Raw genomic sequence first — 16850 nt, forward strand, 5'->3', positions numbered from 1 at the left:
ATCATTTAATCAATATGTTTTACAAAAGCGAATCGCATGTTATGCAGTGTTAACCATTCAGGAATATACATATGCACGCCATTGATGTACTTATTATTCAGAAGATGGGAGTGAATTTGAACGTAATCTGTACACTTTAGAGATATTGATTCATATAAACCACAACAGGACAATTTAGGCGCTTCGTTATGTAATAAATTGATGTGAGGAATTGTTGTCAAATAAGGTTGATATAATTGTTAACTGAAGTCAGATGTTTTTGGTGAATAGAATGGAGACTGATGAACAACATAGGGAAGGTAAATATTTAAATCGCTTTGGGGTTTACGAATGGGTCCGAAAACAAGATACACAATCCTTTTTGCCTTTGGTTATCATACGTGGTCCTTAGCGCTGATAATGACTTAGCTTACAAAGAAATATCTTATCTAACAAACACAATGAGCTTAGTGTATTGAAGGTCATCAAAGCATAGGTCTAATTTATTTTGGGCCGGGCATAGGACCGTCAAATGTGACGCATATTGTGGCCATAGATTGGAATTTGTGTCCTTTGCAACTTTAAATTCAACAATAGCTTTATTTCTCGTATTTTTTATTCTCGGTACGATAATTTTAAAAAATCAGTTTGTAAGCATAATTTGTAAAACCTATGTGTTTTTGCATACGACAACGTGAAAAAACATCCGTGTCTGGTTTGTTTTTTAAGAAAAGGTATCATTCAAATGTCAAGGTTCATCGATATTAACACTATTGAAGACAATAAAACCGTTTTAGTCCACTTTGTCAAAACAAAAGAACATGTAGACATATTTTTTTATGTGGCAGTGCAACATGGAATACATTCCATCAACGAAATTAATTTTTGTAGACTTTTAAAAAAAACATTTGAAGCAGGCAATTTATAGCTTTGATCTGTAACCGAATCAGGGTATTTATCATGAGAATCAAGATATGACAAGAGTAAGTGGAATCAGTGTACAGATATTCGATCAAGTGTCGATGACTCTACCTAGGATATAACATAACACAAAACATCGCGTTATGGACAGGGTTGAATATTTCACTGTTCATTATTTGATGGAAATATTTGACATTGTCGCACAATTAACACCATGAGTCATAAGAGGTTAGGTGGCTTTCACGACACTGATGCACTGATGCTCACCTTGTCTGCTTTGAGTCACATCAATATGTACAGAACTGCCGTCAAATAGCTGGAATATTGCTGAGTCTTGCGTTTAAACAACAAATAAACTTGCAGAAACATATTGTTTCGAAACTGCATGAAACTTGAATATATAATGTAAAACACATCGGGCGGCGTACTATTAAATTAGATCATCTTAGTGATGGATTAACACTGTGTAAGTGGATTGGTATATATGATAACGTTTATATAAGTAAAACTATGCTTGTCGCGAGGGGACTTACGGGATCGGGTGGTCAGGCTCGCTGACTTGGTTGATGCATGTCATCGATCCCAATTGCGTGGTGCGGTAGATTTCCGTGAAGATACGGGGTAGAATAAGTCTTCAGCAACCCATGCTTGCCGTAAAAGGCGACTTTGCTTGTCGTAAGAGGCGACTAACGGGATCGAGTGGTCAGGCTCGCAGTCTTGGTTGATGCATGTCATCGATCCCAATTGCGTGGATGGATGCGCATGTTGTCAATCACTGGATTGTTTGGTCCACGCTCGATTAATTACAGACCGCCGTCATATGGCTGGAATATTGCGGAGTGTGGCGTTAAACAACAAACAAACAAACTTATCTTTAACATCGTCGTTGAAATGTATGGTACGATGTCGCATGTTTCGTTGTAATGACATTTCACATGTTTCAGATGAGTATTTGGAGATGACTTCAGTATCGATGTGGAATGAACATCTTAACTTGGACGGTTGGGCTCTATTCCATCTTCCAGTTCGGTAAGGTTTGAACAGAACCTACAAAACATCATCGCATTTGCCATCCTTATTTCGAAAGTGTAAATATACCAACTAACCTAGATAACCAACTTAATATCAAGTATGTTGGATTTGGGTCGCTTAAATGCAGTACTTTACATTGCACGCCGATGTGATCTTCTAAAAATTGAGTTCTAAAACGTAAACGAATTAGTTGGTATCTGTATTGCTGTGTTTACCTTGAGTCTTTATTTCACAAAGGATCACCCGACTCTTATATTGTTGCTGTAATCTGCTGACATCCGTTTCTCCTTCACAGTACCTGTGACCAGTGAAGTTGGAGGTGGACACTGTGGTAGTAACAGGTGGGGACCTGCATGTGACAGGAACTGTTCATCTAACTGTCGTCCTTTACACGACATAGTCCACTGCCTGGTCAATACAGGAGAGTGTCTGGAAGGTTGTAACGTAGGATATCATGGTAGCCACTGTCGCAGAGAGTGCAACTCCAACTGTATCAACAATACCTGCAACCAAGTAGATGGCGAGTGTTCCATTGGGTGCAAGAATGGAACATCGTGTAAAGTGACATCACCACCAACAAACAAGTCTGATACAGATATCACGCAAACTCACTGCGGTAAGAGTTGCAAGGAGATTTTCAAGTAGATATAACTTCGAACCTTCCCAGCATCATAATACAGTTGCGTGTATTTATCAATGTCGACCGAGGTTATCCTGTAGATAAATGGTTCCGTTTGTTCTGAGTTTCAGGTTTCACTAGCTGCCTCGGTTACAGTGTTTCCTTAACCATCATAGTGACTGTGATTTTATGTGCACTGTCAGGATTGTTTGTATATGCCATATGGTAAGTAAACGCATTCAAACCTGGATATATGCAATTATTTTAAACTTTGCAAACGTTAGCGAAAACTGTTTGTCACTGGCATACATGTGTCAGTATATGTACAGGGTGCTAACGGTCCACTTAAAACAATATGATCAAGTCTTGGTGCAATGTTATCGGGTCTGTGCTAGTTAATGGTCTAACAATTCTTTATAGTAAGCAGTGTTTTATTGTTTATAATTCGTCACGAAAAACATTTAGCTGGAATGCCATATGTTATATGAATATCAATTAAATAATATTCACAGGCGCAGACGCAGGCACAAAATACGGAAAAATAAAAGGGCTTACAGGGTTCTTGTAAAGGAATCGGTATGTAGCATCACAACTGAGTGTTTTATCCTGTACATGGATCTTTCACTTAATAGATTTTGCCAGATATTGACGGCGGTACGACCCTTAATAGCCATATGGCTTATCCGTTTTTATTTGATTGACTGATATTAATTCACTTGATGAAAGATATATACAGAAAGGTTAGTTACAAATAATGAATTGTGTTGCACAATTCTACATTCAAGCTCGCGACTTGAGCCAGAGTTCGTAAAACTAAATATTTGAACAGACGTCAGTCACAAAGGAAACTTTTTTAAGTTCCAGAAATCTAAATGTTTCTCGACATTTACTCAAGACGCTGAACTTCTATTTTTAGTTCTTACAGGTTGAGATGAACAGACTGGATACTGGAAACAGCTATTGATGCTTTCTGCACAAATATTGATGTGAGTGTCATTATTTATAATTGAAATCATGGTTCATTAAAAAAAATACACACATTATAAACATCTAATTTCATATACGCGTTATCATACCTTAACCTCTCCGAATACACAAATATGCAAGTTTCATGGTTTGTTTTGGATGTAGATACACCATCGTCATTGTCTAGTTTTACTAACGTCTGTCCAGATGGGTGAAATCCCCTGACATTGACGGCCATGTTAGTATGTTTATGTTCGGAGCACTCAGGTGTGGTGAGATGAAATGGGGTTTACATCGCCTTTAAGATTATAGCACTTATTTTGCGACGTGAGTGTGTGCGAGCGTGCTTGCGTGCGTGCGTGCATACATGCGTGCGTACGTACGTGAATGTGTGTGTATTCTGCTTGAAATTGATCCGGAGAAATGTCGTTTACAATATATGTATATAGCGACGTGCATGGACTGTGTTAGTGGCTGCTTGTACTAGTCTGGACTAATGCTGGTTTCATAGTGCAAGACCACTTAGATACCATGCCGCAGTTTAACATGGATACCCTACTCAGTATACTTACTCCAAATCGACCAATCCTTGTTTTATCCCCTCTATGCCGATCATGGTAACAACAAGTACCCCCCGACCCTTGGTGTTTGCAGAGTCGGGACAAAGTAATGTCCCAACCTGTTACGTTGCTCTGGAAATAAGCAAGAGCTGTTCTGCGCCCATAAGAGAGAGCTTCCCACATCGTGATACTTCCTCCACCGAATCTGTCGACTTCATGAACGCAACATCCGACTTCACACTTATTCCGACGCCAAAGTACACGCGTATCCGCCCATTTCATCTTTGAAGAAGTAAACGTGATTATCACTAAAGCAATTATGTTACGCCAACGTTCTTGAAGCTAAAAATAAAAAAAAATAACTGATAATGTGACCGAGATCACAGCAGCCGCTTTGTTGTAAATCACAGTTAACGTCGGTCTCCCATGCTCGGATTCCGGCAGCTCGTAAACCATGAATATGTTTTGGACTGTAGGTTGCAGTGAGCGACCTGCCAAGGTGGCCAGGGTTCCGTTCCACAAAACTACCGCAGTCAGTACTCCATACGCTTTTAAATAGTCTTCAATAAGAGTCAAAATTCAACTGAATTTCATAGTGATTCATAAAAACATGCTTATATATAGTTAGCCTTTGGCTGAGATTTCTCATGATTTTTAAAGCGACTTTGCTAACACGTGACATATCCCATGAGCTGCATGTGAAAACTGCGTTTATGGTTCCCATAAAATAAATAATGAATATGTCAAAGTTCCTCTCCTTAACTCAGTTATCAACAGTTGTGACACTTTATCAGTTCAAAAAGGTCATGCAGACTATATTTTCATATTGCAGTGCGACATGGAAAAGTATCCATCCATGAAGTTAAATTTTGATTTCTTTTTTAAAATATATATATATTCTTTGCTATTATTTGTATCTGATGATAGTGTTTATTTTCAGCATTTCTGCAAGTATGGATGGATGTCGATTATTTCGTTTCGTCGTTTTATGTAAGTATCGGTAACAATATGTGCATAGTAATTAATTGTGGGTTCATATGTGACACGACGAAAGGGCCCCGTCTACCCATCTACAGGGTATGGTTTAAACATATTTATGTCACAAAATGTGTGAAGTTTGATTGGTAAACAAGTAAAGACTTATATTAATAACGCTCTGGAACTGCAGATACATGGTCAAGTATTCGTTACTGTCCATGAATATGTACAGCCCTGTCCAGCACTGTACCTGTACCTCAGAAACGGAGATGTTGAAAACATGTCTAGGAAACTTAAAATCAGGGTTGTGTATGGTGAAAATCATTACAATGTGATGAAGTCACTCGTTGATCTTCAGTAAACAAACATGATAAGAACCTTGGCGGAGACCGATATTAAACAATAAAGGAAATAGTCTTGAAGCTATTTATCACATTGTCATTTTTAGTTTTGGAAACGTGATATGTTTACAAAGTCAAAAATCAAAATACATGTGAGCTACAAATTGGTCTTTGTTCCTTTTACGCATCTAAACACAGACTAATCGGAAATAGAAAATAATTGTTCATGTAGAGTATGTTAAAAGTTCTTTGAATCATGCATTACAACAAATACTTTGACTTTATTTATGAAGATATGCCTTGTTCATTGTACATATATAAATAGATAATACTACACTCATTCTCGTTAGATACCATTTTTACGACACGAGTGGACTTTCTATGGTATCTGACCGAGCGAAAGCGAGGTCAGATACCATAGAAAGTTCACGAGTTTCGTAAAAATGGTATCTAACGAGAATGAGTGTGGTATTTTATTTATTACCCACGTTAAATATATATTTAAGTGTAAATACATAACAACTTTCGTTCGTTGACAGACCAAACTGAAACCGGTTGCAAAATCTGGTTGCGGTTGAATATTGATATATGACCAAATATGGGCATTGTTGACATGTTTATGCATACGCATTAACAACATGCGCCTGCTGTTCTGTTTGCAAACAAACCAGCACCGACGCTCAAGATCCTTTTGGAAGAAAGTCTTCAACTTATGGTAATTCAAGCGCCATGTTGTTAGTACGCAGGACACCAATAAGAAAATTTGAAATGTCACATTAGCGCCGCGCTTTGAATGTCGGACCAACAGTCACACGCATCACACTGTCGGGGTCCCGTCTGTGCAATCAAAATGGTTCGGTTTCCTTGATCTATCAGCTGAATTTATATCATGTCCGTACCATTTTGGAGGAGGGAAATCAGACTGTTCGCCAAAGACATTCATGTTAACTGTACCACTCTATACTGAAGACGTGAAAATCAACAAACTCAAATCTGCTTGCATGTCTGTGACAACTTCGAACGATCGAAGGGCAAGGTCGCCACCGGAATAAGAAAAGACTACCGCGATCCACTCACAGCGTTTTACGCTAGAGATAGGGAATGTTACTGTTCACATTTGGGATGTTTGGGGCCACAAAATCAGAAGTCAAGCACACTTCCACGGAGTTTTCGAATGATTTGTATCGGAACTGTGAACTTTAAGTGATCTGGTCGTGCTGTCGTGTTCGGAAATTCATGAACAACACCTCCCGAAACAGAGGGATAAAATACGCTTCAAAGGGGACACCGATGGCACAACCGGATCATCCCAAGTAAGTTAAGATATCTGTCCAGATAGTTTAAACAGACTTCATTTCACCACGCTTATCCGTGTACGTTAAATCAAATTGAAAGTTGCGAAAATGGTCGGGTGCGTTACGCTCAAGGGACGCGCTCGATCGGCAGTCGTACATTGTAAATCGATTTATAGATCTAGCTCGATTATATGTCTGTAGGAGCTCAATGCATAACGTATATAGAATGCAAACCGAATTTGATGCGTGTGACTATCTTGTTTGGTTTAATAAAGTGTTTGTAAATATCTCTCGTTCTCATGAATTTCTTCAGTTCTGCCTTGTAATCACAAAATGAATGACGTCTCGCGATTTTTTATGAATGAAAAAAGTAGTCCCGGTGTGACAGAGGTCACGGTTATCCAATCAAAAAGAATAAAACAAGGTCAACCTTGTACGACACACGTGTGACGTACGGATTTAGTATCTTACCACCTGTATCTTCACCACGTGGGTAATAATAAAAAATATATCACATATGCACGGTTACAAAAAAATACTTTAAAAGTAGCTTGAGATCCGCAAAACAATTAACAAAATTCTTAAATATAAATACTCAGCTAAAATCCATACCACATTCCACAATGCGAATTAGTTTAAATTTGATGTATTGTTATGTTTTGTTACATGCACATATCTTATTGCTTATCTTTGTTTAAAGAAGTATATACCTGTGAAATCATGCATCAGAGCTTAACTGTTTATGAACGTACGTTCTGTGGTGACGTGTACTGATATAATCTACATGTATCGTTGACGTGTATGTTTCAGTTGTTAAATTGTTTCACGATAACGTTTTTGCTTTCAGGGTCAGTGGTTGTTGGTACACAGCATCGACAATGCCCTGTCGGTTTCTATGGTAGCAGTTGCCTGCATAAGTGTCCAATGACTTGCAATAACCAGCAATGTAACATTGACGAAGTTGGTCGGACTTTTTGTATTGACGGATGTGTGGATGGATACAGAGGCACCTCATGCAAAATCCCCTGCCCGGGGAATTGTCAGCTGTGTGAACGTTTCAACGACAGTTGCACTAGCTGTAAAGATACATTTCATGGTACAAACTGTACTCTCTCATGTGAAGAGTTGTGCCAGGGATTCCGATGTCACACAGACCAGACATGCTCTAAAACCACGTGTCTTGACGGGCGGTATGGACAGAACTGCAGTAGCAAGTGCTACCCCCGGTACCTGACATGTGCCCGATCTACTGGAGGCTGTACTGCCTGTAGAGATAGTTACTATGGACAGAACTGTGAGCATGATTGTCCTCCGTGCGGCTTTACAGACGGTAGTATGGATCAGACATGTAAAGATGGATGCAAGACAACTCCATGTACAGACACCACACACGGCGACTCTGAAAATAGTAAGTAACTCAACACTTATACTGCCAAACATAATGTAAGGACGCATCAAGGATGTCAGTGTATCCCCCTCGAACATCATACGAGAATACACAATGCCTACGCGAGGTATTTTTAAAGCATTGAACAATACTATTGTTTGTGTTGTTCTCATAAAATAACACCTTGACAGACGTTTTACTGCCGTTATCTACTTCTGATTCAGGTATTTTGGTACCACTCTTACATGGATTTATATGCAAACACATCTTCATTTTAGCACTTTGGGATAGTATATATTGGTCATTGTTTTTAAAGTAGGCAAGGCATAAATTAAAAGAGACCAGGTTAAAGCCACGCTTCACATATGAAAACAAAACGTTGACTTACAATCGACGACTATAAGTCAGATTATATGAGTTCAGCAAATAAGACATACTGGTATTCAATATTGAATATGAACTGAGCCAGAAATACATAAATCATTTGTGTATCTCAGATCAAATGTATCAGTTCTTAGGTAGGTGCGATGAGCAAAGGGTTATCAATCATTATGTATCTAAATCACGTTCCAAATCATGTATCTACATTCCCACTACGCCCCATTAACCACCCTAGTAACCGTTGCTATTCCGAGATATAGGCTTAGCCCGATATCATGCACAAACATGGTCCTGGTTAATATCATCTGCATATTTGGACTTCACTGACATATTATTAATTCATAAAAGTAACAAAGATGCAAAGGGGTTATAGAAAACAGTTCATAAAATGCGTTTGTCCGTATCTCAGCAATATATACAAATGATATATGCACAAACAACAAACAGACACAAATTAGTCTTGCCTTAAACTATTATATACTGAACCAAAACAATTGTAAAGTAAAAAAAATCGCTAATATGATATTGATGTATATATACTGAGTCAAATTAAAAACTTCACATTTTTAAAAGTAATCCCATATATGATATACAACGGACAAATGTATCAGAGAAGGCAATTTTTAATCAATAATGTCCAAAGAAGGACTTCAATTAACGGTGGTAACCATGATTTGTTCCAAGCACCTACAGTATTCGGTAATTACATCAACAGTTTAAATCATAAGTCCCAAGCACGAGAATCTGATGGGACATAAGTTCAGTAGCGTGTATGGCCACCATGTGTGTTGACAACTGCCACACAACGCCTCCGCATGGACCTTGTGATGCTTGTGATCACATGATTGGGAAGACGACGCCATTGTTACTGCAAAATGGTGCCAAGATCTTGCAAATTCTGTGGTTGGTTCTGGACAGTGCGCACACTTCTGCCAAGAGCATACCAGACGTGTTCGATGGGATTGAGGTCGGGAGACCTTGACGGCCAGTCCATGACGTTGACTCCCTCATTCTGAAGGAAATTCCTTGTCAAAATTGCTCTGTGGGGTCTGGCATTGTCGTGTTGGAAGATCTAACCGGGTCCATGTGCTGCCATAAAAGGCAGACGTTCTGGTGCCAGTACCTGGTCGCGGTAAGCAGCAGCGTTGAGGTTGCCACGGATGACAAGAAGCCTGGAACGTGCATTTCAACAGAAAGCACCCGACACCATGACACTTCCGCCTCGAAATTTGTCAACTTCCTGTACACAACGCTGGGCGTAACGTTCATGACGGCACTTCCACACCCTCGCCCTACCATCAGCAAATCGAAGATTAAATCACTGAAGACGACTTGATTTCTTTACTTCTGAGTCCTTCGTAAGTGTCGCTGTGCCCACAATTGACGTTGACGTCTGTGTAATTAAGTCAGAATCGGCCCGCAGTTTGGCCGTCGTGCTTGAAGGTGAACAGTTCTCAGACGGTTTCGAACAGTTTGCGCACTCAGTCTACCCCTAAACAGTTCATTTCTGGTTGATGTAGCCGTCAAAAATCGGTTACTGAGGTGACGTAAGACAATCTGATGATCCTCTGCATGTGACGTCACACATGGCCGAGGGCGATCAGCGGTGGTACCCGTTTGCTGTAGACGCGTCTGTAAATCATAAACAGTCCGTCGACTACAACCCATCGTTCTTGCGACTTCAGCTAAGGACGTTCCCGTCTGCAACATGTCGATGGCACGTTCACGTTTCACATTTGAAAGGCGTGGCATTATCATGACAAATGGCCGTAAAGACTTTTGTTTTCTTGTGTTTTTCATTTTTGTTAATGACTGCTAACAAGTATGGCTGAAAACACGTGCGGTATTATGGCCACGTGACCAGTTGCACGTGAAAAACCACTTTTGCCACTATAGTGCTGTGCACATGATTTTGGTCGATTCGCCTGCACAAAAACGGGTGTTATCTGAAGACAATACGTGGCCATTACTGTTAAAATACACAATAAGGACCCACAATGATAACTGGTCAAAATGATAACATTTTAGGATTGTGAAGTTTTTAATTTGGTTCAGTATATTACATCTGATCGAACACCACTTAACAATGCAAAATCATCCCCTGACGTGACGTGTCACTTTCACACACTTGGGAAATCATTTGTCAAGACGGGGGTGGATACACCAAAATGTCAGTGACGTGTGACGGCACCATCAGCCTGGATCAGAGTTATGTTCCCCTTTATAGCCTCCACAGGATATCGCATGCATGCTTTATCGGACAAAGGTCCGGAGATCTTGCTGGCATGTTCAAAACAGAAACTTGGTTTCTCTGTAGATCCCGAGTCATTCGTGCTGTATGGGCCGGGCATTGTCTTTTTGGTTCGGTTTGTTGTTTAACGCCGCACTCAGCAATATTCCAGCTATATGACAGCAGCCTGTAAATAATCGAGTCTTGACCAGACAATCCAGCGATTGATATCATGAGCCTCGATCTACTCGGGGGGCACGGGTGGCCCAGTCGTCTAAGGCGCCGCGATTCGCTGTGCAGAGTTGCGTCCCTTGGGCACGCCAGAAACCTATGATTGTGGGTTCGAATCCCGGTTCGCCCCAATTATGTTTCTAGGTTTGTCAGCTCCATACCTGTGCTCGTTGGTTTCACCGAAGTGGTAAACGTCTTAGACCTGCATCACTTCGGGCTTTCCTCCCACATTAAGCTGGCATGCCGTGATATAATTGGAATACTGTTAAAAGCGGCGTTAAACCCAACTCACTCACTCACTCACTCACTCAATTGGGATCGATGACATGCATCAACCAAGTCAGCGAGCCTGACCACCCGATCCCGTTAGTCACAAGCATGTCTTATTGGGACAAAATCCACGATGTTGCTGAATGAATAGCAAGACCACATGTCCGACAATGTTGTCACAATAACGCTGAGTGTTGAGATTTCCATAAACTATCACCAGATCAGTTTTCCATAACCATAAATTTCCGCCCATACCATAACGCTTCCACTGCCGTATCTATCTCGCTGGATGACGTTTTCGGCGTCATACCTTTCACCAATTCTTCGATCGTCAAACTGCACAGAAAATCGTGATTCATGTATTAATAACGTCTAGTTCCCTTTTGCACAACGCTATCGTTGAGTTCGCTCCCATGCGAGTTTTTCAGCCATATGAAGTTGCGTTAACGGCTCAACTAGCGTGTGATTCAATAGAACAGAACTTTGTTTACACCCAGGCAACAGTTTGTGACGAATAACAAATAATCTGGATGAATTGTTCCGACAGAACTTTGAGAATGTTCAGGAAGCTTGTACTCAGTTATGAAGCTATATATCAACGTTCTGGGTGTCTATAATCTCACTTAAAGAGAGGGCCGATAACATATGTCAATTGGGTTTGCTCTTTTAAAAGGAAATGAGAAGAAAGAATAATAAATAGAATCAGATTATTTATATGTTCTATTCTGCAGTGTTTTGAACAGTCCCCAAATGCAACCTTTACTAAATACAGGGGTAGAAGACACTGTCATTCCAACAGTCACATTTGTATTGATCATGCTACTTCTAGGTTAAATATTCAAACTGCCTTAAACAAGTATATGTTAACCCCCAGCCCACAAGATAGTTCTAAATGTAAAGCACTCGTTGATGCCTTCTCTGACAATCCGTCAATAACTATCAACAAAGCCTTGCAAAAATACATCAAATCTACCAACAAACCAATGGTTTCATGTTGGATGTAAAGATGTAATAAGGAGGAAAAATATCACGAGTTCAATAAAGAAAAAAATATATATCATTTGCAAATAAGGCTCATTTTACCAAAAAAAAAGAATACAAAGAGTTACTCAGAAGAAAACAACGTGAATATAAACAAAACCAGCTAGAGCAATTGGGAACCTTGGCAGGACAGGACAGGAACCAAAGGAATTCTAGCCACTATTAAATAAACTTAGAATGTCATCCCAGAAAAAGTCTGTTTATCCTCATCATGAGGAGTTAACAATCCACTAAAACACAGATATCGTCTCCGAATAACCTACACATTTCATCAAGACATAGAGATATGCATATCTGTGACAGTCGTAATATACCAATAACAGCTTATGGCGTTCTCACTTCAATAAAACAAAACAACGAAAGAATAACATGAATTTTTAAAATCAATATCTTGTACAGTGATAATGATGTCTTAAGTTGTTGTCACTTCCCACAGAGCTGGGCAACCTGTCTGTGACGCGTTCAACCGGTTTGGCATGATAAGCTCACCTTTTAGCGAACACCTGAAATCATAACCCGCTGCTTTGGTAAACTATTTTGCAAGGTTATTAATGAAAAATCGAATTTTAAGACCACTGTCAGTCTGGCTAAGGAACGTCAGATAATGAGCTTGTTCTTAAAACATTAATAGATTCTGCAAAACGTAAAAAGAAAAATAACTGAAAATTTGCTTAGTAGACTTTCAATTCAGTTGACAGATCACTAATCACTAATCCTAACAAATCTGATATCAGATAAAATCTCAGGAAGTGTATTGAAAATAATATCATCACTACATAATGATATCTCTTATAAAGTGAAAACTAAGAGGTCACTTCAAAATCTTTTAAAACCAACATTGGGGAAAGACAAGGATGCACTTTGTCTCCCATATTATTTAATATATTCCTCAATGATCCTCCACATTGTATCAAATCTGGTAGTAATAATATGACACTTAATGGTGGTTTGCCGATGACTTAGTTCTATTTGCCGATTCCGCCAAACAATTACAAATTATACTTGATGGCCTGAGTGTATTTTGTGCAACAAATAACCCAAAGACGAATGGTGACAAAATAATGTTTAATTGGAAATCAAGTAAAATAGAAGAAACGAACACTTACATCGTGGGTGATACAAAAATACTCGTTACGGATAAATGTACTTACTCAGGAATAACATTTGAAGCAAATTAGTGCTAAACCTCTCCTGAAAAAAGGTCAAAGGTCTTCCACAAACTTCACCCTACCATTTTTTAACCAAAATATACCTATAACGTTTTGCAAAATTAGTCAAAGGATTAATCGAGCCAGTAATCTTATGTATTAGTGAAATCTTGGGTAAAGAATCGATCCTCCAGAACAACTCCGATTCGTTCATCCCCGAGAAACTGCAGCTCAGATTTTGTAAATCTATGCTAGGTGTCAGCAAAACAACTGGGCAAGCCGAGCAGAACTAGAATTCTTTCCTCTTATTTACACAGTGGTAATAAAAATACTGAATTTCTATATCCATGTTGGTTCTTCAAAAAACGGTATACTTCAGAACGTTTTTGTTGAAGGTACATCTTTGGTGAATAAACTATTGGGATGCGTATACCAACTCAATCTATTCTAAAACAAACATTAAATTGAGATTTCCTACAATAAAGTCTGAACTCAACTCTATCTTCAACGATTCTCTTCATGATGCTAAGGCCACTAAAGACACAGGACAAAACTTACAGGATAGTTACACTAAAATTATAACCTTATCCCAGTTACTAGAAAATAAGTAAATATCGATCGCACTTTCCTGAATTAAGTTTGTTTGTTTGTTTGTTTGTTGTATACCGCCGCACTCAGCAATATTCCAGCTACATGGCGGCGGTCTGTAAAATAATCGAGTCTGGACCAGACAATCCAGTGATTGACATCATGACCATCGATCTACGCAATTAGGATCGATGACACGCATCAACCAAGTCAGCGAGCCTGACCACCCGATCCCGTTAGTCGCCTTTTACGACAAGCATAGTCGCCTTTTATGGCAAGTATGAGTTGCTGAAGACCTATTCTACCCCGGACTCTTCACGGGTTCCTGAATTAAGATTAAGTGACCATTTATTAACTGTAGAACTTGGTACAGATACAAAGCCACCAATTCAAAAACACCAGAGGCTATGCTCAACATGTCCAACTGTTGATAATGAAATCCACTACATACTTCACGCTCACGAAAGAAATATGCTCTTTAGAAAGTTATCATAACAAAATATAAATCTCCACAATAATGCAAACAAATTATTTCTCAAGATCCTCTCAAATAAGCAATAAATAGCCATTGATCATTATCAACCTATGACATTTAATGTATAATATTAAATATGAGCGCTATCTCAAGATATCAAAGAATGGTTTCGCCTATCTGTTGATAGTTAAGGTTAGTTATCTGTGAAATTACTTTGTGAATCAGGATACTTTGCATCATCCATCCTCATTGTCTGCATGTGATGGTGTGTTTGAGCCATGGGGGCTGTTTGGGGCCAGCAATCCGGAAAATCTTGTTTATTTATTGCAACCTGATAGATTCTGTGGATGGTTCCATACTGAGAAGATTTTCCGGAGGGTGGGAGATATCATACTAATTACTGGATAACACTTTTACTGCCTCTTTGAGGTCCTACTAGATGGGCACTTTTCTTGCATTTGGCCTGAGACTATCTGGGCAATAATCTTGTAAATATCCTAATTTACGAATGTGAATACAAATTGATCGGTACACAATATCATTGTCAATAATCTATTGTCATATATTATTCCATCATTCTATAACTATTTTTCCAGCTGAACTGCTGCTCGTGTTTATTCCTGTGGTTCTACTGCAACTGATCACTGTAATTACCTTGATACTGCTTTGGAGGAGGCTCTCACATAGGTTCATGTAAGTTGAATAGTTTAGTGAACTCTCTCTACCTAAGTTCGAGACATGAATTTAAGTGTAAAGAGATTATAACATATAAACACGGTGAGTACATGACATTCACCCATGAGAGTCGATCATCCTCAGAGCGTCATTAACATTGTTTGCTAGTGCTTCAGCGCGATTATCTGTGATTCGATAATGACAAGTATCTGCAACAATATCTCAAACATGAAAACTCGGTGTATTTTGTATTTTGATTATAAACGTCTACAGACCTATTTGTCATCTTCCATGGAGAAGTCCTTCACCAAGATAACCTTTACAGAAGTAGCATAAGATATTGCTCTACATTATTTTATCATTGTTAGTAATGAGCGAGTACATATTTGACGCGGCAGTGACATATTTCAGCCACATAGCGAGCAGAACGAACACACATGTATTCTTACATATCTCATTACAACTTCTTTCAAAACGTCAGGAGATTTAGCGTGACGTTTCCATGTATGTCTAAAACAGGAAGAAAACGGAGGAAGACAAAGAGGTTAAAAAGCCATTGCTAAAGGAAGATGCCGACAGGTGAGTCTAAGATATGACAAATACAAAAAGGAATTTCGATAACGAGACCTCTTCAGTTTTGCAACAGAGATTTACATCTCTTCCTTCAAAAGTTCAGGACAATTTGTCAAATTTGAAAGTAAATATACCACCCGAAGTTTACAGAGAAAAGAATATGTGAAATGCTGGATTTCATTATATACTATCATAGAGCGGTGAGTGAAATTTGGGGATATGACATTTAGGCAAAACATATGCATCCCCATAGGCACCAATTGCCCTCTCCGTTCTGGTCTGTTTCTTATGTATACGAGTCAGAATGTTTAAACAGATTGGCAAAATCAAAACAAGAGAATTTTGCCAAGGAGTGTAACTTACGTTTCAGGTTTGTCGATGGTGTGATGTCGTTTAATAATAGTCAAACAGCCAATTTCCTTCCACTGATTTACCCATCTGAAGTAGAGATAAAGGAGACTAGTGAAACCGCCTCATCTGTTACATGTTTTGTTGTTTGATGTTGATTAAGGCTACACTATTCCAGCCCTAAGTGAGGCTTTAAACATTCTTTATGGTTGACATGTGGAGGACAATTCCAAATGCGATGCATCAGTGACAAAACTTATGTCTTACAATTCCCAATTGTGACGTGTATCATATTCCCGTGTCCCCTGTAGGATGAACAGTTGACTTGTCCTTGCATGCGTTTGTGATGGTTATCACAGATGCTGCAGAACATCCGTTTCACTGGATCCATCACTTTTTGATAGTACTTCATAAGCCCCTGCTAATGACATAGTCGGAATTGTACAATGGACACTGTTTGGAAAACGATTCATGTGTAACTTGTGTCTAACCTCCTATCGATAGTGATGTCGTTCAATTAACGGTTAGTGTGGAATAATGGTTAAAAATATGGTTTTCGTCGTAACATACGCATAATGAACATCTGAAAATGTTATTGTCATATGATAAAATGCATGTCAGTGAGTTGTTGGACTTGACGCAGCTTTGAGTTGGAAAAGGTTTATAGTTGTGTCAGGTTAGAGTTTGTTATAATCCCATAGTGACGATATGGCTGCAATATTGCCGACGTGATGTAACATTTTGACTCACTCGCTCACTCATTGAATAACCTAGCGAGTTATATTTTTAAGTCAGTTGGGTCTTTCGCAGGA

The 16850-nt window shown here is 39.0% G+C and overlaps 1 protein-coding gene across 1 annotated transcript; it reads left to right on the forward strand.

Moving 5' to 3' along the window:
• Nucleotides 1-3514: 3514 nt before the first annotated feature.
• LOC139480328 (scavenger receptor class F member 1-like) lies at nucleotides 3515-15139 on the forward strand. The gene is made up of 4 exons (XM_071263384.1): nucleotides 3515-3537; nucleotides 5018-5067; nucleotides 7539-8099; nucleotides 15039-15139. Exons 1-4 carry the CDS (start codon nucleotides 3515-3517, stop codon nucleotides 15137-15139), a joined length of 735 nt encoding a protein of 244 aa, XP_071119485.1.
• Nucleotides 15140-16850: the final 1711 nt, after the last annotated feature.

Source organism: Haliotis cracherodii, unplaced genomic scaffold (genome assembly GCF_022045235.1).
Source record: "Haliotis cracherodii isolate W230 unplaced genomic scaffold, xgHalCrac1.p SCAF_4, whole genome shotgun sequence".
Lineage (NCBI taxonomy): Eukaryota > Metazoa > Mollusca > Gastropoda > Lepetellida > Haliotidae > Haliotis > Haliotis cracherodii.